This window comes from Delphinus delphis, chromosome 15 (assembly GCF_949987515.2).
Source record: "Delphinus delphis chromosome 15, mDelDel1.2, whole genome shotgun sequence".
Lineage (NCBI taxonomy): Eukaryota > Metazoa > Chordata > Mammalia > Artiodactyla > Delphinidae > Delphinus > Delphinus delphis.
In genome coordinates this window covers 25,965,542-25,990,578 of record NC_082697.1, presented here as the reverse complement: position 1 = coordinate 25,990,578, position 25,037 = coordinate 25,965,542, and the positions used below count along the sequence as shown (strand labels likewise).

At 44.3% G+C, this 25,037-nt stretch overlaps 1 protein-coding gene across 2 annotated transcripts in view; it reads left to right on the top strand.

The window, feature by feature from the left end:
* Positions 1-24,680, top strand: part of KIF3B (kinesin family member 3B) — a 38,150-nt gene extending 13,470 nt beyond the window's left edge. For both annotated transcript variants that reach the window (XM_060031068.1, XM_060031067.1), the window contains 8 exons: positions 7,278-8,747; positions 11,930-12,031; positions 12,247-12,369; positions 12,478-12,596; positions 16,873-16,986; positions 17,677-17,782; positions 20,097-20,275; positions 20,838-24,680. In XM_060031068.1, coding sequence (XP_059887051.1) covers positions 7,344-8,747; positions 11,930-12,031; positions 12,247-12,369; positions 12,478-12,596; positions 16,873-16,986; positions 17,677-17,782; positions 20,097-20,275; positions 20,838-20,934 — 2,244 coding nt within the window. In that variant the 5' untranslated portion in view covers positions 7,278-7,343 and the 3' untranslated portion in view covers positions 20,935-24,680. The remainder of the gene's footprint in view (positions 1-7,277; positions 8,748-11,929; positions 12,032-12,246; positions 12,370-12,477; positions 12,597-16,872; positions 16,987-17,676; positions 17,783-20,096; positions 20,276-20,837) is intronic.
* The last annotated feature ends 357 nt before the right edge of the window (positions 24,681-25,037 follow it).

The following is a 25,037-nucleotide window of genomic DNA, read 5'->3' as shown; positions in this document are numbered from 1 at the left end:
TTTTTTAATAAGTATTTATTTCATTTATTTTATTTTTGGCTGCGTTGGGTCTTCGTTGTTGCGTGCGGGCTTTCTCTACTTGCAGTGAGCGGGGGCTACTCGTCGTTGCGGTGCGTGGGCTTCTCATCGTGGTGGCTTCTTTTGTTGCAGAGCACAGGCTCTAGGCGCACGGGCTTAGCTGCTCCGCGGCATGTGGGATCTAGCGGCTCCGCGGCATGTGGGATCTTCCTGAACCAGGGCTCGAACCCATGTCCCCTGCATTGGCAGGCGGATTCTTAACCACTGTGCCACCAGGGAAGCCCTATATTGCCATTCTTAATGACTGCATAATTTCCCATTGTAGAGATGTGTCATAATCTAACCAATCCCTTATCAATGAGTATTTAAGTGGTTAGAGATGCTGCTGAGATAAGCATAAAGGTGTAAGTACATCTTCCACATGTATTCAGTTATTCACTGAAGGCCTTTAAATAGTTCCAAGAAATGGAGTTGCTCTTTCAAGGGAGTATTACATTTTGAGTATTGCGTGTCAGTGTTTTGATATTGACTGCTCAGATGCCCTCAAATAATATGTGCCAGTTTAAGATTCTGTGGCTCTCATATGTACCGTAAGAGACAGTTTGAAAGTGTTTAGACCGTTCACACAACTGTTTGGCTTACAAAAAACAGATGACCTGTGTTTATAAACAGTGCCTGTTATTACACTATATTACACTAAAATAAATACATTTTATTTATTTTTTGATGTGGACCATTTTTAAAGTGTTTATTGAATTTGTTACAGTATTGCTTCTGTTTTATGTTTTGGTTTTTTGGCTGAGAGGCATGTAGGATCTTAGCTCCCCAGCCAGGGATCGAACCCACACCCCCTACATTGGAAGGCGAAGTCTAAACCACTGGACCCCCAGGGAAGTCCCCAGAATATATTTTATTAGTCTGTTATTTTGACATCTTTGCTCTGAATGCCTTTTATGGCTGAGGCTATGTGACATGCTACATTGACATTAGGAAGTTAAGGATTTCCATTGCTGTAGACCTCATAGAAGCTCTTTTATGAAGCTTTACCATGAAGTTAAGACAAATAGTTTTACAACTAGGACCCTTTGTTCATCAGTTAAAACATTTTATTACATTATATTCATGGTGGATAGATGAAAAGAGAAAAATGAGTTTTAACACCTGGATGTAGTTAATTTTACAGATTTTTTCCATCTTTTTTCTCCCCTAATTTGATTTTTCTGACTAGGTAATATATTTACATGATTCAAGAGGTATAAAAGGATTATACACTGCAAAGCCTCCCTTATACTCTTGGCCTTCAGCCACCCAGCTCTTTTCCCTACAGGCAGCCAGTGTTGTTATCTGGCTCTTGCATATCCCTTCAGATATATTTTATGTAAATAGAAGCAAATATAGGACTAGTCCCTCAACACACATTCCATGTCCTTTTAAAAGTTCTCCAGACAGTGATGTTATTTTTTCAACGGGAGATGAATAATCTTGTTCTGAAAATTGTGTAATTCACATTTTGATAGCTGACCGTCATGGGAACCAAAGACCCAGAGTTGGAATTGCTCTCTTGGTGTTGGTTCAGGGTTTGCAGACAAGGAGTCCTGATACTTCAAAACAATTAGCAACAGTTGAGAAAGAACGTAGTGTTGATGGTGATGAGTTGGATACGGAGTAGAAACAGCTGCTTCCCCTAGAGAAACCTGCCTGGGGACTTGGTTTGGGCTGGTTAATAGGGAGTCACTTTTATCTTCTTGCCTGAGTGTGCTGCTTTCCTGATGGCCCCTGTGATCCGTAGTTTGGGCTGCCTTTCAGACACTCTGAGTCCTTGAGCTCTAGGCCAGGCAGTTGGCAGGTGGTTGCTCGGTCAGATCTTAGAGGACGTTGCATTGGAGTGCAGTGATTAAAGATGCATTAGTATGTGCTTTGTGTGACCACACATTGCTCCTCCTTGCAGGGATGTTTCTGGTGAATTGCCAGACCTTTATTTTTTCCCATTTGAAGATACCACATGCTTGTTACAGAAAATTTGAAAAATACAGAAATGTCGAAGGAGCAGGGGAAATCACCTATATGTAGTCCCATCACACAAAGTGGACCACTATTAATGTTTTGATGTGTATCTTATTTTTATACAATTGTGATTGCATGCATTCAATTTTGTAAACTGCTTTTTCATTTATTCTAAGCATATTCCATGTCATTACAGAGCCTTGGTAAATGTCATTTTAAAAGATGGACTAGGACTTCCCTGGTGGTCCAGTGGTTAAGACTCCACGCTCCCAATGCAGGGGGCCCGGGTTTGATCCCTGGTCAGGGAACTAGATCCCACATGCATGCCGCAACAAAGATCCCTCGTGCCACAACTAAGACCCAGCACATCCAAATAAATAAATAAATATTGAAAAGAAAAAAAAAGAGATGGACTAACATGGCAGGCCTTTCTCAATTAGATCATGTATACATGAATTTGGTCATGGTAGGGATGCCTACAGGAGCCAGGCAGGCAGTATAAATGAGCAGAGCATGCTGGGTGTGAGACAGTAGGGAGTGTGGGCTGGGGAGGATTGGGTGGCCAGGCCCATTAGAGGGGCAGCCGTCACTCAGTTCCCATTGCTGCCACTTGGGGCCTGGGCTGTCAGATATTCCCATTATTCCAGAGAAGCAGAAAATCTGGTTTTTCTGTTTCAATGTGAAATTGCTGGTTTTCTTTTTTCTTTTCTTTTTTGAGAAATCTTAAACATTCAGAGAAAAATATAGGAAACAGAATTGATAATTATTAACATTTTCTCTTATTTGCTTCAAGTCTCATTCCCTGTTTCTTTTTTTAGGAGAAATGATAAAATATTACAGATAAAATTGAAAAATTCTTCACATTTCTTGTCCCATTCTTAACATTTCACCCTGCCCAACTTGGACAGCCACTATCATAAATTGTTGTAAATCCTTCTACCCATTTGGGGGAATACTTACGTATACATTAATGCAAATCCATGAGCACCATATTGTTTTCTAAGTTTTTAGTCATAATCATCACTCTGCAGCTTGCTTTTCCACTCAACCTATTTATTTATCCATGTAAATATATATAACTCTAATTCAGGGTTGGCACACTTTTTTTGTGAAAGATCAGGTGGTAAATATTTTATGTTCTGTGGGCCATACTGTCTGCTGCAGCTACTCAGCTGTGCTATTTTTTTTTTTTTTTTTTTTTGCGGTACGCGTGCCTCTCACTGTTGCGGCCTCTCCCGTTGCGGAGCACAGGCTCCGGACGCGCAGGCTCAGCGGCCATGGCTCACGGGCCCAGCCGCTCCATGGCATGTGGGATCTTCCCGGACCAGGGCACGAACCCGTGTCCCCTGCATCAGCAGGTGGACTCTCAACCACTGCGCCACCAGGGGAGCCCTCAGCTGTGCTATTTTATAGCTAAAGCAGCCATAGATGATATGTAAACAAAGGGGTATGGTTGTGTTCCAATAAAACTTTATTTACTAAAACAGGCTATGGACTGGATTTGGCCTGTGTGCTGTCATTTGCTGACCCCTGCTCTAATTTATTACTTTGAACTGCTGAATAGTATACTATCTGTAATGTGAGTATACCATATTTTATTTTTCAGTTCCTCTATAAATGGATGGTTGTTTCCAGTTTTCTATTATTTTAACAGTGCTGCAGGAAGCACCCTTGTCTGTGTTTCCTTGTGCACAGGTGCAAAGGTTTTTCACCAGGACATACACAAATATAGACGTGGAATTGCTGGGGTTTTGTTTTTTGTTTTTAACAACACCGCTCTCTTTTTTTAAATTTATTTATTTATTTTTGGCTGCATTGCATCTTCGTTGCTGCATGCGGGCTTTCTCTAGTTGGGGCAGAGGGGGCAGGTAGAATGTGATCAGTCTGTGACCTCTGTTCTAGAATCTCTATAGGAAGCCAGTAGTTACTAAGCATCCAGTCTGCACCTGGTTCTAGAATTTGAGGTGGACTCCATGACAGCTAGCAAGGGTGAGAGAGCGTGAATCCAATCATGTAAGTTTCTTTTTTTAATAAAATTATTTATTTATTTTTGGCTGTGTTGGGTCTTTGTTGCTGCACGCAGGCCTTCTCCAGTTGCAGCAAGTGGGGGCTACTCTTCACTGCAGTGCGTGGACTTGTTGCGGTGGCCTCTCCCGTTGTGGAGTAGGGGCTCTAGGTGCGTGGGCTCAGTAGTTGTGGCTCGCGGGCTCTAGGTGTGTGGGCTCAGTAGTTGTGGCGCACGGGCTTAGTTGCTCCGTGGCATGTTGCTTCCCGGACCAGGGCTCAAACCTGTGTCCACTGCATTGGCAGGTGGATTCTTAACCACTGCGCCACCAGGGAAGTCCTCAAAGATTCTGGAAGAGAGTGGCTGCCATGAGAAATGTGCAACTGATTTCCTCAGCGGACAAAAGAGATGAAGTTAGGGGAAGACTCAATTTTTCTCGTGTAGTAGCCATTCAAATAGTGGTTGTTAACATCGAGATGACAAGTTCTAGCAGAAAAAGTATTCAGGACAAAAATGCTGAACTGCTGACCTGTGGTTCCTTCTTTCCTGGCAATGTTGTGAGTTCCTTTAAAGATTTATCACTGTAATTAGACTGACCAGAAGAAGGAGAAGGAAGGTAATAAAGTAAAGAAAGAGAATCAGAGCATCCTTCCAAGAAAACCTTCTCCTTTGAGGAGGACCCACAGCGAGATTTTAAGCCCTGGTGGCAGGAAATTAAATTAGTCCATCTTCCTGAAATAATATGTCAGTAGTACATGACTAGCTCAGCCGAGCTCTGTGAGTTCAGAAAAGAAATGGTGTTCTGTGTTCCAAATCAAGGAGATTTAATTAAGGGGACTCAGGCTTTGGGAATTACTTCTTTTTAAAAGATTTTTAAGATTATTGTAGGTCATTGTCATTCCTTTGTTTTTATTGTTTTGGAGAGCTTAAAAATATATGCAGCTGTAACAGAAGCATCTGAACATCAAGATCTGCAAGAAAACCTGCCGCAGGCTTTTTTTATTAAACAGGCTTGGAGCCACAGTGTTTTGATAGGTAAAAGCTGGACAGCTCGGCCTCTTCCCGGGTATGTAATGTAAAAGAATTGATCCTCTCCAGTGACCCGTTCCCCACCCACCCCTTTCTGTTTTTTAATGCATAAAATTAGGGCTCACTAGTAATCTCTGGAATGACCCTTTGACAAGGGTTTCGGATGAAACTGTATTAGTTAATTTTAATCCAGCTTTATATTAGTTCACAAAGCACTTCCACCTTTGTAAGTGGCTTTTAGTCTCACAAGCATCCAAAACGAAGAATTACCCCTGTTTTACAGGTTTTACAGAAAATGGGTGACGAGAGGGTAAGAGGTCTTCTGGTTCTGCATTCTAGACATTATTCTATTAATATAACAACTAGAAGAAGTATGAAAAGTAACTTTTCATGTTTCCATGCGCTTAGCAGCAGAACAATGTTTTTATGAAAGACCAACGGAGGAATATATTGACTCTGTATTTATTAACTTGCAGCATATATACCTAGAGCGGCCCAGCCCTGCTTCACATTTTCCCACCTTTTGTTGGCAAAGAATAGGTCATTCTCACAACTAAAAAGGATCCTGTTATTACTGTTCAAGTAGCTACTAAAATTACAAATGCGTATATCCTGTGATCCAGCAATTGCGCTTCTAGAAATTTATCCTTACAGATAGATTTTCCCACACATGAAAGGATGTGGTCCTAGGTTTTTCACAGTAACATATCAGAAACAGCTTAAGTGCTAGGGTAGGGGTTAAATAAATAATGGTGCTTCCATACAGAGGGATAGTTTGCTGCTGTCATAAAGAATAAGGCAGCTCTGCATTTACTGAGGGGAACAAACTCCAAGATAGGTTGTCTAATGAAAAAAAGCAAGATGCAGGACACTGCATATTACTGTGTATAACATACTACACTTGTGTAAAAAGGGAGAGGGTAAGTATGTATTAATACATATTTGCTTGTTATGCATAAACTAGTTCAGGAGGATAAAAATCTAATAACACTCACCTTGTAAGCAGGGAACTGGGTGGCTGGAGAACAGGTAAAGGAGAGAGACCTGTCACCAAAGGGCCTTTTGAGTCAAGAACCATGTGAATTACCTGTTGTTTAAAAACTCTTGCACTGAGGTTTTCGGGAGTTTAAGGTCCTCATACATACCGCTTTGCTCTGATCTGCTTGCTCCGTACCCCTTCCCAAAGGACCCATTTAATCATACTTGCTTCTGCTGCCTGAGTTTTTCAGCACCAAATGAAGTTCTGTTTTTGGTTTTATTTAAAAATTTCTTAACATCTATTTTCGTATTTGCATTCAAATTGTATTAAATTTATTGATGGGATAAGTGCTTTCTTTGTAATGTATTACCCCACATCCTTGTTTATTTGAATACATTTTGCACAAGCCATAGTTGATGATTTTAGAATGGAAAAGTATTATCAGTACAAGATAGGAAATTCAAACAGTACAAACAATTGTATTGTGAAAAGTCATTTTCCTCTCTCTAGACCTCTGAGTGTCATCGGGGGCCCATAGTTCCCCTGCTGAGGCTGCCACTGTTACCACTTTTACATGTATACTTACATTGTAGCATGCATATGTAAATTGTACTATACACGTTGTTCCTCATCTGCGTTTTTCACTTAACAACATATCTTCTTTTAGGATTACGTTTAGGTTAGCACATTCTCTTTAGTAACTGCCCAGGATTCCAGGATTTGTATATATTAAATATATTAAATTTATTTAATCAGTCCCCTCTTGATGGGGATTGGGGTTGCCTGAAATCTGTTGCTACCACAGATGATGCCACAACACAGATATCCTTCTATCTGTAGGATAAATTCTTAGAAATACAGCTGCTAGATCAAAAGGGACGTGCATTTTGAATTTAGATAGATAGTTCTGAATGGCTCTGTGCAGAGGCTGTAGTAGTTCCACAGCACGTAAGATTACCCAGGCTTTTATAAAGTTTCCAGCTGCCTCAGCCTGTAGTATAAGATAAACTATCAGTTGAAGGGAGGACAAGCTAGTTAACACTATAGGTGGACTAGTGCTTTCATTTTTCCCACTGCAGCTGGTTAAGATCCCATGAGGAAATATCCAATGTAGTGGAGTTATTAAGTGCAGCTGTCGGAAGGTTGGCAAGATGGAGGGGACCTGGGTGTGTCATGTGCTTTTCAGCAGCCCCCAGTGACAGCTGTACTGTCCTTGCTTACTCTGTTTTGTTTTTCCTATAGGACCCTAGCATTGTGAGACTCATTTTGGATTCATAGCCCTTAAGATCGACCCGGTCAGAGCTCATCATGTCAAAGTTGAAAAGCTCAGAGTCAGTCCGGGTGGTGGTTCGCTGTCGGCCCATGAATGTCAAGGAAAAGGCTGCTTCGTACGACAAGGTGGTGGATGTGGACGTGAAGCTGGGGCAGGTGTCGGTGAAGAACCCCAAGGGAGTGGCCCATGAAATGCCCAAGACCTTCACCTTTGATGCCGTCTACGACTGGAACGCCAAGCAGTTTGAGCTCTACGACGAGACGTTCCGACCACTGGTGGACTCCGTCCTGCAGGGTTTCAATGGGACGATTTTTGCTTATGGACAGACTGGGACTGGGAAAACCTACACGATGGAAGGAGTCCGGGGTGACCCTGAAAAAAGAGGGGTCATCCCTAACTCTTTTGATCACATCTTCACCCATATCTCTCGATCCCAGAATCAACAGTACCTGGTCAGGGCTTCTTACTTAGAGATCTACCAGGAGGAGATCCGAGATCTCCTCTCAAAGGATCAGACCAAAAGGCTCGAGCTCAAGGAGAGGCCGGACACTGGAGTGTACGTGAAAGACCTGTCTTCCTTTGTCACCAAGAGTGTGAAGGAAATAGAGCACGTGATGAATGTGGGGAACCAGAACCGTTCTGTCGGTGCTACCAACATGAACGAGCACAGTTCCCGTTCGCATGCAATTTTTGTCATCACCATCGAGTGCAGTGAGGTGGGCCTCGATGGCGAAAACCATATCCGGGTAGGGAAATTGAACCTTGTAGATCTTGCTGGCAGTGAACGGCAGGCCAAGACCGGTGCACAAGGGGAGAGATTGAAGGAAGCTACCAAGATCAACCTGTCCCTTTCAGCCTTGGGTAACGTCATCTCTGCCCTGGTGGACGGCAAAAGCACTCACATTCCATATCGGGACTCAAAGCTTACCAGGCTCCTCCAAGATTCTCTCGGTGGCAATGCTAAAACTGTGATGGTGGCCAACGTGGGGCCTGCCTCGTACAACGTAGAAGAGACTCTAACCACTCTGAGATACGCCAACCGTGCCAAGAACATTAAGAACAAGCCAAGGGTCAATGAGGACCCTAAGGATGCCCTCCTTCGAGAATTCCAGGAAGAGATTGCTCGGCTCAAGGCCCAGCTAGAAAAACGGTCCATTGGCAGAAGGAAGAGGCGAGAGAAGCGGAGGGAAGGTGGGGGCGGGGGTGGGGGTGGGGAAGAGGAGGAGGAGGAGGGAGAAGAGGGTGAGGACGAAGGGGATGATAAGGATGATTACTGGCGGGAACAGCAAGAAAAACTGGAGATCGAGAAGCGGGCCATTGTAGAGGACCACAGCTTGGTTGCAGAGGAGAAGATGAGGCTGCTGAAGGAGAAGGAGAAAAAGATGGAGGATCTGCGGCGGGAAAAGGATGCTGCCGAGATGCTGGGCGCCAAAATCAAGGTACTGTACCCTGCCTTAGGCGTGGTCTTTTTTCTTTCAAACCTTCTTGTTTTATCAAAAAAAATGATATGAAGGATGGTGTCTCTTTAGGGTTTGTGATACCCAGTGTCCGAGGAACATTTGTTGAATTGAATTGGATGAAGAAAAACAATTTTTCTTTGACAGCAATAAGACTAACACCCATGTACCCCCTCCCCCGCCCCGGCCCAGTATGAGAAGCAGAACAGCATCCGTAGCTTTACAAGCTCTTTGTGTCCCCGCCCGCTCAGAGGTAACTGTTATCTTGGTTTTGGTGTTTATTCTTTCCTTGCTTGTCTTTATAGTTTTCCCAAATGTGTATATATATCTCTACATAAAAGATAGTTTTAGTTTCACATACTTTTTATCTTTTATATAAATGGAATCCCACTACTGTGCTCTACTTTTATTTGCTAAATGTTATGTTAATGAGAGTTATCCATATTGATGCCTGGAGCTGTGATTCATTCCTTATAGTTGTTCTGAGAATTCCGTGGTATTCCATTCTCCTGATAGTGTGGGTTGTTTCTGTTTCTTTCTTTCTTTTTTTTTTTTTTGCCCTGAATTCCTTGTACTTGGCTCCAGGAGAACATGTGTGCGCGAGAGTTTCTTGCCTGACACCAGCAGGTCCTAGGGTGTGTGTAGCTTCAACTTCGCTAGACAGTGACATGTCACTTTCTAACGTGGCCCTGTGAATTGAAGCTTCTACCAGAAGGGTATGAGTCCTGGTTGTTCCTCATCCTTACCAACACTTGTGATTCGCAGACTTGACTTTTTGTATATCTGGTAGATATACACTGGTCTCTCCTTGTGGTTTTCATATGCTGTGTCTCTGATTAAGCAAGATACAGAACAGTTCCGTCACCACCCCCCGCCCAGAGGCTCCCTTGCCGTCAACCACTGTGTGGCAGTGGCTGAATTGTATTCTAGAGCGGGGAGGCGCGCCTTGTGAGTGTCCTTGAGTGTTCTTTCTGTCCACAGTGTACAATTCCATCAGGTGCCTGGATTCTGGGCTGCCACAGGGCTTTAATGGCAGAAGAGAGTGCAGAGCTAGCTCTGGAAATCTGAGGATGACCGCTGCCTGACCACAACCCAGAATTCCTTTGAAGTTCTATCTTATGGAATTTGTGCAAACTTCAATTTCTACTCTAAAATGTATCTATGTTTATTAATTTAAAAATGACAAGTGATCTCTTTCTTGCTTCCCCTTCCCCGACCATATGAAGCTGTACTTTATCTGTGGCATCAAAGTAGCCCTTTCACAGAGCTGGGTCCTATTTTACTTCAGAGGCAGGGGTCCTTTCCAAGACTTTCAAGACCTGGTGTGAAAATGGAGTCACATACAACACAATTAGGAGGTAACTGTGTTCCAGGGAGGGGCTTACTATGGGATTCCATTATGTTACTTCACCCCTCCTCACTCCTGCACTTGTGTAACTGGGTGTACCCATGTTTGATTTCCATGCTTTTTTTTTTTTTTTGCGGTACGCGGGCCTCTCACTGCTGTGGCCCCTCCCGCTGCGGAGCACAGGCTCCGGCCGCGCAGGCCCAGCGGCCATGGCCCACGGGCCCAGCTGCCCCGCGGCATGCGGGATCCTCCCGGACTGGGGCACAAACCTGCGTCCCCTGCATCGGCAGGCGGACTCCCAACCACTGCGCCACCAGGGAAGCCCCTCCGTGCTGGTTTTTAAGATCACATCTGTTATTCAAGCCCAGGAACCACCTAGACCCTCTAAACAACCTGGGATATTTGGGCAGCTCTCAGAAGCCTAGTGTGGCAAGACTCAGCATCACCTCAAGGTCACTGTACCTCTTATAAGTTTTATTTATGGGAGAATGACATTACATCTGTCTTTCTCCATCCCTGGATGCTGTAAGATCACAGGACAAAAGAATTTTAGAGGCGGAAGGGTGTGTGTGGTGAGGGGAGGGTTAGTAATCAGTCCAGCCCCTTTGTTTTGAGAGAAGAGGAAAATTTCAAGCGCTCCCTGAAACATGGCGGCAGGGGTATAAGTTTCTTAAAAGCAAGGTTGTGGGGTTTTTGGATTCCATGCTTTTCAGGTGCAAATCCTTCCCCTGGCTTCAGTCACCATCTAAATGCTGAAGGCTTGCAGTCTGTATAGCCAGCCCAGAGCTGTCTCCTGATATCCCAGCCCGATGGCCTCTGCCTACTGGACATTTCCACGGAGATGCCCGCGGCCACCCAGAGCCCGCTCCTGCCTGCCTTTTCTCAGTCTAGCCAGACTCCGAAGGGTTATCATTGCTAGCTGCTGCCCCTCTCCCGTAAGCCTCTGAATGCTGCCTCTCTCGGACCCATCCACTTTGCTCTCCCCAACCACTACTGCCCTAGCCCAGGCCTGGACCCTTAAAACTGCCTCCTGTCTGCTCTCCTTCCACCCAGCCTGCCCTTTTCCAGTTATTCTTCCTGTCGCAGGGGACTTTTGTTTCTAAAACACAAGTGTGATTTTGTACCCTAACGCTCAAAGGACACGTCAGTGGTTCCTGCGGTTCTCAGGGTCAAGCTTAGTCTCCCTTAACAGGGCTTGGAGGTTTTTGAATTGACCCCTGATTGCTTTGCCAACTTCATGTATCACCACTCCCTACCCTACCCTCTGAAAAAAATTTTTTTTCTTAGCTAATTCCTTGAGACAGGAAGCTTTCCCTGACTCCCTCCAAAAGCCAGAATTCTCTGCCTCCAGTGTGCCTCTCCCCTTATTACTCGGTCTTTTCCTCCTGATGGGATCCGACTCCATAGGGTAAGAGGCCGCTTGCTTGTCTGTGGCCCTCAGTGGACTCTCAGCTTTGTGATTGGTATTTACAGCTGCATCCTCAGTACCTAGCACATAGGAGGTGCTTCATAGGTTCTTAGTGGGGTCAAATACTCTGTACAAACAAACCCAAACAGTGTTTTTTAAAAAGAAAGCTGCAATTCATGTATGTCTGGGGAAGCTGTATCTTCAGTGTTTCCAAGATAAAGCCCCCAGTGAAGCGGCCTCAGCCCCACCCGTGATGGGAAGGGTACAGCTGAGCACACTGTATTTTCCCCCAGAGTTCATCCCCTTGGGCTCAGTCCTGAGCTCTTTAGCTTTCATGGGCTTCCCTGTGAGGAGCTGTGTTCTGAGGGAGACCACTCATCAGATGGATTCTACTTTTTCCTCACAAAGGCCATGGAGAGTAAGCTGCTTGTTGGAGGAAAAAATATAGTAGATCATACAAACGAACAGCAGAAAATCCTGGAGCAGAAACGGCAGGAGATTGCAGAGCAGGTAACTTTTCATGCCTTTTTGGAGAGAACGGGGTGGGGTGAGGTTGTGTTAATGCGACAGAGCGAATATCTCTTGTATTAGACTCCTCAAAGGGAACGGAACTGAAGTGTGTCAGCCCCTTCCTGGCGGGAGACCCTGATCTGGAGCCCCCAGCCCCATATTCTTGTATAGACCTTGTCTCTAGGCACACTGATCAATTTTGTGATGTTACTCAGAAACGTCGAGAAAGAGAAATCCAGCAACAGATGGAAAGCCGCGACGAGGAGACCTTGGAACTGAAAGAGACGTACAGCTCATTGCAGCAAGAGGTGGACATCAAGACCAAGAAGCTCAAAAAGGTATGAAAGGAACGAGGCCAGGCAGAGGTGCCTTGAGGCTTGGGGCAGAGGGAGAACTCTGTTGTCTAGAGGGCTGCCCCTCTCACCTGCCTCTCCTGTCGGTTCCAGCTCTTCTCCAAGCTTCAGGCAGTGAAGGCAGAGATCCATGACCTCCAAGAAGAGCACATCAAGGAGCGGCAGGAGCTGGAACAGACACAGAATGAGCTCACCCGGGAGCTGAAACTCAAGTAAGGTCTGGGCCTTCCAGGGCTCCCCTAGCACTTGCTGGGTTTGCTGTGTGTTCAGTCAGAAACACACCCCTGAGGACAGGGCCCTACTTCTCTCCACCCCATCTCCTGCCACCTTGTCTGTCTTCTGTTTATTCCAAACAAAGTTATTTTCTGTCTCTGGGTCCCATCTGTTAACTGAGATGATCTCCAAGTTCCTTTCCACTCTACCTTCCTGCCTTTAAAGAAGGCTTCTATCTATTGATAAAAGGGAATCTTTTCTTAACTAGAATTTTCTGAGTGGTATAATGAACAGCCAAATACCCATCACCCAGATTCCACGATAAACAATCTTTTGTCTTCTATCTTTCATAAAAATATTTTAAAGCAAATCTTACCTCATGTTATCTCGTTCCTATATACCTACATACATGACCACAGTGCTTTTCTTTAAAAAAGCTTTATTGAGATATAATTCACATACCATACAATTCACCTGTTTAAAGTATACAAGTCATTTGTTTTTCCGGCCGTGCCGCGTGGCTCGCAGTATCTCAGTTTCCTGACTAGGGATTGAACCTGGGCCCCGGCACTGAAAGCCCGAAATCCTACCCACTGAGCCACCAGGGAACTCCCCTACAAGTCATTAAAAAAAAATACATTTACAGGGTTGTAAAGTCATCACCACAATCTAATTTTAGAATATCTGTGTGTGCCCCCCGCCCCCACCCAAAGAAACCCTGTACCAATTATCAGTCACTCCTCATTACCGCGTACCCCAGCCTAATAACTACTGGTCTACTTTCTGTCTCCATAAATTTGCCTATTCTCCACCTTTCATATAAATGGAATTATACAATATGTGGTCTTTTGTGACTGGTTTCTTTCAATTAACATGCTCTCAGGGGTCAATCCATGTTGTAGCATGTTAGCACTTCATTCTTTTTAATGGCTGAACAATATGGTATTGTATGGATATTCCACATTTTTTCCATTCATTAGTTGATGGACATTTGGGTTGTTCCTACCTTTCAGTTATAATGAATAATGCTGCTGTGAACATGTGTGTACAAGTTTTATTGTGGACTTAGGTTTGCAATTCTCTTAGGTTATCCAAGAGTCTTACAGTTTTAGGTCTTACCTTTAGGTCTGCGATCCATTTTGAGTTAATTTCTTGTAAAGTCTGAGGTATGGTTCCAAATGCATTCTTTTGTATGTGGCTGTCCAGTTGTTCCAGCACCATTTGTTGCAAAGGCTCTTCTTTCATTGTCTTTGCACCCGTGTTGAAAATCAGTTGACCATAAATGTAAGGGTTTATTTCTGAATTCTCAGTATTGTTCGATTGAGCTGTATGTCTGTCCTTACGCCAGTACCACACTGTCTTGATTACTGTAACTTTGTAGTAAGTTTTGAAATGAGGAAATGTGAGTCTTCCAACTTTGTTGTTCTTTTTCAAGATTCTTTGTGGCTATTCAGGGTCCCTTACATTTCCATATAAACTTTAAGATTGGCTTTCCAATTTCTGCAAAAAAAAAAAAGCCAGCTGGGGTTTTGATAGGGACTGTGTTGACTGTATAGATCAATTTGGAGAGTATTGTCATCTTAACAGTATTAAGTATTCTGATCCATGAACATGGGATGTCTTTACATTTATGTAAATCTTCTTTAATTTCTGTCAAGAATGTTTATAGTTTTCAGTGCAGTCTTCGCACCTCTTTTGTTAGATTTATACCTAAGTATTTTATTTTTATGATGCTATTGTATATGGAATTGTTTTCTTAATTTTATTTTCAGAATGTTTATTGCTAGTGTAGTGTAGAAGAAATAAAATAGATTTTTGCGTACGTAATGATATTTTTCCACCTAACAAAATTAACATTGTTTCTCTTGTACCCTGTCCCTATTCAGATTTTCTTGGTTTATTAATATTAAGATCTACATAAGAACCACATATTGCATTTGGTTATTATGTCTCTTAAGCTTATTTTAATCTGGAGCAATCCTTTTTCCTGTTAAAAACTTTTTTTCATAGTTGACTTGATGAAAAGGCTAGGGCAGGTAGCCTGTAGAAACATCCCACGCCCTGGATTTGTCAGTCTGCCTCTTCACAGTGCCGTTTAACTTGTGGCTCTATCTCCCTTACTTCTCTGTAACTGGAAGTGAGCGCTCAACCTTGGATGCGTACCAAAATCACCTGAGGAGTTTTCAAAAATAGTGATGCTTGGGCCCCTGCTAAGAGATTCTAATTTCATTGGTCTAGGGCAGTGGTCCTTAAACTTTCAGCAGGCACCAGATCATCCGAAGGGCTTGTTAAATGCAGATTGCTGGGCCCCACACCCAGAGAATCTGATTCAGTATGTCTGGGTGGGGCCTGAGCATTTGCATTCACAAGTACCAGCTGTTGCTCCTGCTGGTTTGGTGAACACACTTTGAGAACCGTTGATCTCTCATGAGGTTCGGCTAAAATACTGTAACTGCTGTTGATGTGCAGCCTGCCTTGAGAACCACTGAGCTAATGGTTTCAGCCAGCAATGATCTTTGTTTGGCTGCATTATTTCATTAGGGGTTTTGCAAAATGATGTTTTTTTTATATCGGTCCTTCCACCACATTTGCTCGAAGTTTTCTTTAAAGAGGAACTTTCCAGGTGACTTCCCTGGTGGTCCAGTGGTTAAGACTACACGTTTCCACTCCAGAGGACACAGATTCAATCCCTGGTCAGGGCACTAAGATCCTACGTACCACGAGGCATGGTCAAAAAAAAAAAAAGAGGAACTTTTCAAAGAGATTCTTTTAATGTTTAAGTTTTGAATTTAGAAAGGAGCCCTTAATATTAAATGTATGTGTCAGTCCTCTTTCTAGGCATGTACACCTAGAAAAAAGGTCAGAACAAAATATGCCAAAATAATAAGAGTATCTCTGGGTGGTGAAATTGTGTGTAATTGTATTTCTTACATTTTCTAATGTATAAATAGGACCTTTAAAGTCAGAAAGAAAAAAATATATATATATGTTATAAAAAATAGTTTCTTAAATATCAAATAAAGAGAAAATTTCTTCTCTCCAAAATATTTTTTTCTTTAAGGAAGCCATTTTCATTGCTATGTCTCTTATTAATATCTTTTTTAAAAATTATTATTATTATTATATATATTTTTGGCTGTGTTGGGTGTTTGTTGCTGCTCTCGGGCTTTCTCTAATTGCGGGGAGCGGGGCCTAGTCTTCGGTGTGGTGTGTGAGCTTCTCATTGCGGTGGCTTCTCTCATTGCGGAGCATGGGCTCTAGGTGCGTGGGCTTCAGTAGTTGTGGCGCACGGGCTCAGTAGTTGTGGCGCACGGGCTCAGTAGTTGTGGCTTGCAGGCTCTAGAGCATAGGCTCAGTAGTTGTGGCTCACGGGCTTAGTTGCTCTGCAGCATGTGGGATCTTCCCGGACCAGGGCTTGAACCTGTATCGCCTGCATTGGCAGTCAGATTCTTAACCACTGAGCCACCAGATAAGTCCCTCTAATTAATATCTTTTGAATAAACAGTGAGTCAGCCTGTTTCTCATAGCACCCTACACCTCTGTGGTGTTTGTTTTGTGTCTCTCCCACGTTAACACCCCTTTGGCATTGTTCTGTCCTGAGGTTTTGAAAGAGTGAACACAGAGAGGGGGCAGGAGATCGTCATCACCATGGAGAGACACAACCCAGTGGGTTCCAGTTTCATTGTTTGCCATGTTCCCTGGGTGCTTCTTAGGCAGAGACTCTTCTCAGGAATGGTCTTCATTCTCAGGGGTCTAAGGGACTGAAATCCATCTCGTTCTGCTCTTTGTTCTGGTGATTAGAATGTGGAGTTCTCCACCTTGGGCAACAGTGCATAGGATTGGAGGAAGGCAGTTTAATTTCTAATCTGTTTTCAGCATTTTGGACGTTAACGAGCTGGCTTAGCAGTACCAGTGGCCCTCCCCAAATACTTCACTTAGCACGTGTTCACTCCAGCGTAGCCCAGGCATTGCCTTCCTCTTTAGTCCTTTCACCTCCTCAAGCTGCTACTCCTTGGGCGTAAGTGACCTTTCCATATTCCTAGGACAGACCTGTCAGCATACCAAAGAGTGTTTGTCTATCTCAGGCAGAACCAAGTGTCATTCATGTCTGTAAACCAGCTCTTTGTATGATGCTAGGCCCATAGTACCTGCTCAGTAAATGTTTGCTGAGTGACTTGACCCTTACCTATTACTTACTTCACGTGGGACCAGATAGCCAACACCCCATTCGTATTCTTTCTCCATCTATTCACCCATGTATGTGTGCTCTTACAGGCATCTTATTATAGAAAACTTCATCCCTCTGGAAGAAAAAAGTAAAATTATGAATAGATCCTTCTTTGATGAAGAGGAAGATCATTGGAAATTACATCCTATAACCAGACTGGAGTAAGTCACAAATGACTTCAAGTAGACTTTAAGGTGGGGAGGAGGGAAAGAATGTTGATAAGCTGGGCTCGGCCAGAGAGGTATGGTAAGAACACAGTTTGATCCATTTAAACTTGGAACCAATTGCAGGTCTTTGTGGCTGCCATAAGTCCATGAGGTAAAAGTTTGGTGATGAGTATGGTGTTAGGAATTGGGAGACTTTATCACAGTGAACTAATGACCTTTCCCAAGTTCCTGCTTTTCAGCTCCCCCAGCTGTCAAGTGAAACTGCTGGGCCAAGGGAGGGGCGGTACATAGGTGTTCTCTTACGTGTCAGTCTGGCAATGTGGAGAAGGATTCTCAGTCTGCATCTGGATTCCACTGGAAGATGGGAGATGTCTGCTAAGGCTGCGGGGGTGGAGAGTGTCTACAGCTAGGCTTCGTGCCCGCTGTCTAAGAACTGGAGGATGACTCAGGGCCCTTCCAGCTTAAGAGATGCGTGATGCTCACATTTGAATCAGAAAGCCACCCCAGCAGAAAATATAAGCAGCTCCTGCCCCGTTTACATGTCAGCCTTCAGTCCAGGGAGTTTCTTGCTTCAGGTTCTAGCTAAAGAAGGCTCAGTTTTCTGAGTGCTCGTTCCACAGTACCGATCCTGGGACTGTGGAACACACTCCAGCCAGGGCTTTGACCACCACAGTCCATTTCCAGGAATCAACAGATGATGAAGCGGCCAGTGTCAGCTGTGGGATACAAGAGACCATTGAGCCAGCACGCAAGAATGTCCATGATGATTCGTCCAGAGGCTCGATATAGGGTGAGAAGATTGTACTCGCGTTTCTCTCTCCTCTGTCTTAGAAGAGATTAGATTTATGTAAACCCTTAGGCACCAGTCTGCAAAGTCACAGTTTGTATCCTCTTTCCAGAGGGATCTGAGGACAGTAATATTAATAATAACAATTATAACAAATAATAGATAAATATAATTAATAAATAACAAACGATAATAAATAAAAAGGTAAAAGAGAATGAGATTTAGCAAATCAGGAGGGAAGGAGGAGAGTCCAAACATACTGTCCACGTAGCCAATAATGAGCTTTAGAATGGCCTTGCGGGCAGATGGGAAGGAAAGTAGACGTCTAGTAACAGGAGATGGAAATGCGTTAAAGAGCTGACGGTCCTTCCGTTTAACATAATGTGTGTGAGTCAAGTAGTTATTTGAAGTGACATAATTGATGACTATTTAATGACTCAAACGTATTTTACAATAAAAATACCGTACAGGCTTCTATTGATAAGCACTTGCTGTGTGCCAGGCACTGTACTCGGCACTTTGCTGCTTTCTCTAATTGAGCCCTCTCACCTTCTCTGTTCGGTCAGTCCTGTGGCTTAAAGGTCAGGTAGCTGGTAAGTGGATGAATCAGGAGACACATGTGTTTTTAAGTTATAGAGCAATTGGTACTGGAAGTGTATATATGAATTGAAAAATCTGGTGCAAAGTAGATCAGAATGTGAACTGGTTGTCGCTGGTTAATGGAAGTGAACTCATTTTAAATTTTCTTCTTTTTGCTTATCTGTATTTTCTAACTGTCAGTGGGGAACTGGTATGACTTTTATTTATTTATCTATTTAGGCCACACTCTGTGGCTTATGGGATCTTAGTTCCCCCACCAGGGATCGAACCTGGACCACAGCAATGAAAGCACCAAGTCCTAACCACTGGACCACCAGGGAATTCCCTGTATTACGTTTATAATGAAAGATTTTCACTTAAAAAATTTTAAATGTTTTTGAATCTCCCTTAGCAGCCAGAGCAGAACAGATTAGGATTAGTTAGCTCCTCAGGCACTGTTCTTCCTGGCATTGAGTTATTTTACGTAAAGAAAGCAAAAGCAAAAAAGATGTATTAGGTGAGGCTTTATGTAGTGGAGGATGAGTGATGTGTCACACAGAATCCTCAGAAACTTTTTTCTAGCAGTTTCAGAGAGTGCCGGTTATTTCATGTCTTAAGCCAAAAACATGATTTTAAAGCCTGCAAGTCAAATATGTGGGTTTCCAGGTGGCTTACCTTGATCTAAAGGTAGAATTTAAAGCAGTGGCTCCCAGATGATTTTTAGCAATGGACCGGCTCCATTAAGAGAAATGTTATGCAGTATCTCAACATGTAAAATTGATCAGTGGAGCCACGCTATTCTTTCCCCTACCTTCTCCCAGCTGGGGCCCCTCGTGCCCCCTCTGGGGCCCTGGGGCTTGAACTCCACTGCGTGGGAGGAGCTAGAGGGGAAGATGTGGAACCATGGGTGTTCTTCCCTCTTCACACTCAACTTGGTATTTAGGAGCTAGGTAAAGGCCCACTGCGGGATATCAAGTGAGGGAATCTATCTCCAAGGCCAGTTATGAGGCAGGGCCCAGTCTGATTTTTAAAATGTGGTAATAAGCACATATACTGCCACACACACACCCTCCACATATATACACCATACCTGCCTCCTTCCCTCTGCAACCAAAAAGTTCATCAAAGCTGCCGTAGGTGGGGAGATTATTGGTGACTACTATTTTCTCCTGTGTATCTTTTTGTATTTTCACATTGTCTACAATAAATGGGTTTTACTTAATTTATTCTTTTCCCCTGATTATTCCCCTTAGGATAGAATACATGTTCATTGGTTTTGTTTTTTGTTTTTTTAAAAAGAAAAAAAGGAAAGTAAGGCTTCCCTGGTGGCACAGTGGTTGGGAGTCCGCCTGCCAATGCAGGGGACACAGGTTCGTGCCCTGGTTCGGGAGGATCCCACATGCCGCGGAGCAGCTAGGCCTGTGAGCCATGGCCGCTGAGCCTGCGCGTCTGGAGCCTGTGCTCAGCAACGGGAGAGGCCACAACAGTGAGAGGCCCACGTACCGCAAAAAAAAAAAAAAAAAAAAAAAGGAAAATAAAGAGCATAGAGAAGAAAATAAAAATCATCTGTAACTGCAACCAGGAAGAAAGTTATAAAACTACATCACTTCTTCCGGGCGGGCCCTTGGTAGGCTTTGAGTAGCATGCAATTTGAGGTTCTGTTCTTGGGTTTAGATTGCTTGAACTCCCTTTGTGTGACTGGAGGCCATCCTAGCTGGTCTTGGCTCTGCTTCTGCAGGCAGAAAACATCGTGCTGTTGGAGCTGGACATGCCCAGCCGGACCACCAGAGACTACGAGGGGCCCGCCATTGCCCCCAAAGTCCAGGCCGCGTTGGATGCAGCTCTGCAGGATGAAGATGAGATACAGGTGGACGCATCATCCTTTGAAAGCACTGCAAATAAGAAACCCAAGGCCAGGTGAGTGGCTTTTGGTGACCTCTGTTTGAACAGAACATGTTTGAACAAGGACAAATGAGGGGAGAGTGTGGCAAAAGTGCTTGTTTATCGTGGAAGTAAGTGGCAGAGCCCGAGTTAACCTAGGTCTATCTGAATCCACAACCCAGGCTCTGAGCCTCAGTTTAAATGACCAAGGATTTAATTTGGTGCTAAATTAGAAATTCTATCTTGTTAAATTCTGGATTTGAAATTTAAGGAAAATAATTGAGTGAAAAACCAAAAAAGGAGTGAATTCTACCTGCAAACTTAGTATTTTTTACCAATTTGGAGAAGACAGTCAAAATATGATTTTAATGGAATAACAATTGCTGAGAATCAGAGGCCCTTCCCTGAGATCTCACTCCTCCGTTGGCAGGTTGTTGTGGCCATTGAAGAGGGGCAGGCTGTACCAGTCTGGTAGTTTTACAGTTGAAAGTCCACTGAGGCAAGGCCACCCTGAGATGTAATGACATTTGATGGGAAAGGAATCTGATCTGTGTCAGAGACGGGATGTGTAATGTACGTATGTGCTTGACTTTTGCAGACCTAAAAGTGGAAGGAAGTCGGGATCCTCCTCCTCTTCCTCAGGAACCCCCGCATCTCAGCTTTATCCACAGTCTCGGGGGCTGGTTCCAAAGTAAACCCACTTCCTCCTCTCCCAGAGTATAAACAGCGTTTGCCTTCTGAGAGAAGAGACAAGCAAAAACCCGCAGAGAGGACTCGAGCCCAAACTCAGAACCATTCCGCTGGGGAGGAGCGATGGCCTCTTTGCAGATTAACCAACTTAATCTGGTTGAAACATGCTGGTCATAATCTGGCACTCAGCTCCTCTGGGAACCGTCCTTTAATTAGCATCTCAGAAATGCATGGGTAAGGTAAAGCGCGATAGCCGAAGTGGAAAGCAAGAGAATGACCAGAGACCTTGCTTCCCTTCTCCCTTTCCTCCTTCTCCTCTCCCTTCCCTTGCCCTCCCACCCTCTCCCCTCTCCTTTCTAGCCTGTTCTTTACACTGGGCTCCCTTCTTGTTGAACAATAGGGCAGAATCAGGAGTCACCTTAGCAGGACCAAGTCTTTGGAGGCTCAGGATAAAATGATACTGAGGTTGGAAAGCGAAAGCCCTAGAACTTGAACAGGTGCTTGTTTTTGTAGGTAGAAATGAGAAATCTCATTTGGAGCCAAGCCTCCGAGGGGCACGGTCCATGCCCCTCAGTAAGAAGTGGATCTCCCTCTGGGATCTGCTGAAGGAGCAGATGTTTTTCGAGGAAGCTACCGACTTCTGCTCCAGAAGGATTCAATGTCAGAGGCAATAGAAATAACATTCCCTTTGCCTCCTTGGAGAGTTTAGGGAAACAGCTTCTTGAAAACCTCAAAACCATGACCATCTTGTCAAAGACATAAATCTGTAAGTTGATGCCATGTCCATACACCGTGTCACTTTACTCTTCATTTGTCACCATTTTCCCCATGCACGCGTGCTCTGAGCATCCCTGCCTGGGCCCATCCTCTGCCTCCAGAGCATGCTCTGCAGTGGGCCTGATGTGTGGGAGAAGGGAGGCTGGCTCTGCCTTCTCTGATGGGACGAGAGCTGGGGGGACGAGACACATAGTGGCACTTTTGCATCCCCCGTTTTGTTCCATATTTGCATAGAGAGCATTGGGGTGACCAGGCAGGTCAAGAGTCAAGAGGCTTGGTGCATTGGCAAGGGAAGGCATAACAGATGGAAGCAGAGGAATCCTGCCTGCCTTCAGCGGAAAACTCACCTAATCCTAGAACTGTGGCTCTTCTCAGGCAGAGCCAAAGGTGGTGGCGAGGTGTGGCTGTGCGATCGCATAGGCTCAGAGGAGAGAGTTAGGAATTTCCGTTTACATATACTAGTTTGGTTTGTAAGTTTTAGTTCTTTGTATTATTGAAATTCAAAGCTTCATTTTACGTTGGTCATTAGGTGAATGTTACTCATTTCCCCCTAAGAGAAGCTCATAAGTGTGCGCGGGTGTGCAAGCACAAGCTTCCAGTGTGTCTGCGTGTGTTTGTAAGAGAGAGAGAGAGATCAAGAACTTGCCCGACTTTAGAAATACGCTACCGTGCAGTTGTTGCCTTTGTCTGTATTAAAGGCCCGTTGAATGATTAATCCAGGCTGGAAGCTCCCACGTTGGTGTCTGAGTCCACGAGCCAAGCCTGAGGGGACAATATGCGTCCCCAGTCGGCCACACCGCGCACCTTGCTGGCACGGTGCCTCGGGAAGGTGGCGACTCAGGTGGGCCTTGAGTTATACTTTAACTCAGCTGCTCAGTTCCCAGGGCACATTTCTGGATCAGAACCCGTGGGAAAGAGGAGGTACCAAGTGCAATGTCTTAGTGCTCTACAAATGGAGCTCTGTCGTCTGACAGCTTGTCTCCTTTTTATAACCATTCTTTCTGAACCCAGGGCCCTTTTCAGCAATTCCCAGAGCATAATGGAGGCATCCCTCATCTTTCTCGGGATCAAACTCGGCTTCTTTATTATTTACTAAGAATTTACCTGTTTGAACAGAAACCAGATAATGAGGTGGGTAGCCTCAGATGGTGACCTGCCGGTTACACCTCTCTCTTGCACCACATTTCCTCGAAGCTAGTCTGAATTCTCTAGGCTGAACATATCCATTTGGCAAATCTGAGAATTGAAAATTGCAGATAACACTGTAGCTGAATACTGATGTCTCGAGGTGGCTATTCTGACCACAGGTGATTGGGTGACCATAGAACTTTTCTAAGAAGGCAAAAGAAGAAAGCCAAGTTGACAGGCAGGATTATGAAAACAGGCTTGCCTTGTACTTGGCTGTGTTCATCTGGTGGTCTGTGAAACAAAGTAGAAGAACCCCTGGGTGGAGGTGAAGCCGTCCCGTCCCAGAGCAGTCTCCGGTGCTTTCCTTCTCTCAAAATGGATCCGAGAAGTGTTCGAATAGAGTAGACAGTAGAATGTCTTGCTGCCACCGGAAAGCTGCTGCTTTGGGCTCTGAATTGAGCCTAATGTGTAGACCTACCAAGTCGACTGAGGGACCTGGTTCTCATGTCTGTAGTCATGCTAGAATGTTCCAAGCCGTCTGAGGGCCTTCAAGTCAGCAGCAGCTAATGAAGTCTGGCAGCAAGTCTAACAGGAGCTAAGCAGCTCATCTGAGAGAAGGAGTTTGAGACGGAGTGTGCAGCCCCCCTCAGTGAGGCCCCCTTTTGCTCTGATTGGTAGGAATGTATCTGGCTTCAGATTTCAAATCCCATGTCTCCCAGGCCCCTGGATTCAGAACCCAAGGCCACAAATCATAGGCATGAAGCACTTTCTTAAGACTCCGCCCTAATATTGGATTGTCCTCCGTCGAATGCCTGCATGCTGCTTGAATCTCACCACCCGCACCTCCACGACCAAGGGCGTAAGAGAGTCCTGCAGCTCAGACGTGGGCCGTGCCCCGCTTCTGTCTGACTCTTGTAAGTCCTCCTTCACTGAATGTAGAATCGTTGCCAGGTTTCTGAGAAGCGTCGATTCCCTGTTAACGTGGGATATCAGTTCTGCCTCGCATTTCCCACTTGAGGTCGAGGCTCACTGCAAACAACGCCTTGGGCCGTCTCAGCGCTATCAGTGGACGAAAAGGGGGCTATTAATATTCTCTGAAAGCCATAATCGGAATGCTCAGAGGGACCTGGATAAGAAGAGTGGGCCTGGCTATTGTCTGTCATGCAGGGTTTTGTCTTGTACTGTTCAGAAACCTGCCCCCCTTCTCCCCACCCTTGTTTCTTGAATGAAGTGCTTTTGAGGTTATTTATGAAGGGAGTGATCCTGGGGCAGGCAGGAGGCAGTGGGCTTTATGGCTCTTTGGAGTTACTATCGATCTTGACCTTCTCTTTGGCTACCTTTAGACAAAGAATATGCCAATACTTGGGGCTCTAATTTTACAACTCATATTTATTTGTATCATCTCTTTGTCTAGGAATGTAAAAGTGATTCTAAACTAAGATGTGTAATAAAAATCAATCAGATTTATTGTACTTACAAAAAGGTGTCCTCATAAATGACTAACGTTTTTGAAAATGACTTGCCTGTGGCTGACACACTGACAATTTCTCTAAACATTTGAATTTTTCTAGTGAAAGGAGGGTGGGAATGGAAAATGAAGATTGAGTTGGAATGTTGGCATTTTAAAAATATAGCAATAAGGTAAAGGGACATGAAATGAAGAAAGAGTGACAAGTGCTTCTCGTGTTTTTCCATGAAGGTTCCTGAGACAGGCAGGAAATTTCTTTTAATTTCTGTGTTTTGTTTCTTATGTTTCTTTAAATTTATTACATATTATACTTTAAAATATGTATCTTTTTTTAACACAGAAATATTTCATGTTATTTACCATCAAGAAAAAAAATACCAGAAATGGGTCACTTGTTGGTCTCACGGTTTCTCATATGCTCAGGCCTGCTGGCGTGTCCCCTTGGGGGTCATGTACCCTGTCTGTGGAGTGGGGACTCAGCAGAAGGAGCTCAGACCGTGGACTCCGAGCTGGGCTTGAATCCTGGTTGTGCCTCTGCTTACTAGTTGTGTGACTATGAGGAATTTAGTTTACCTCTCTGAACCTTGGCGTCCTTGTCTGTAAAATAGGGCCAATAATCCCCGCCTGGCAGGGCCATTGTGGAGGATTAGCATTACATTTAAAGCAACAAGTACTCAAGTATGTGGATGAGAGCAGACATTTGAAAATGTGGTTATTAGGAATTCCCTGGTGGTC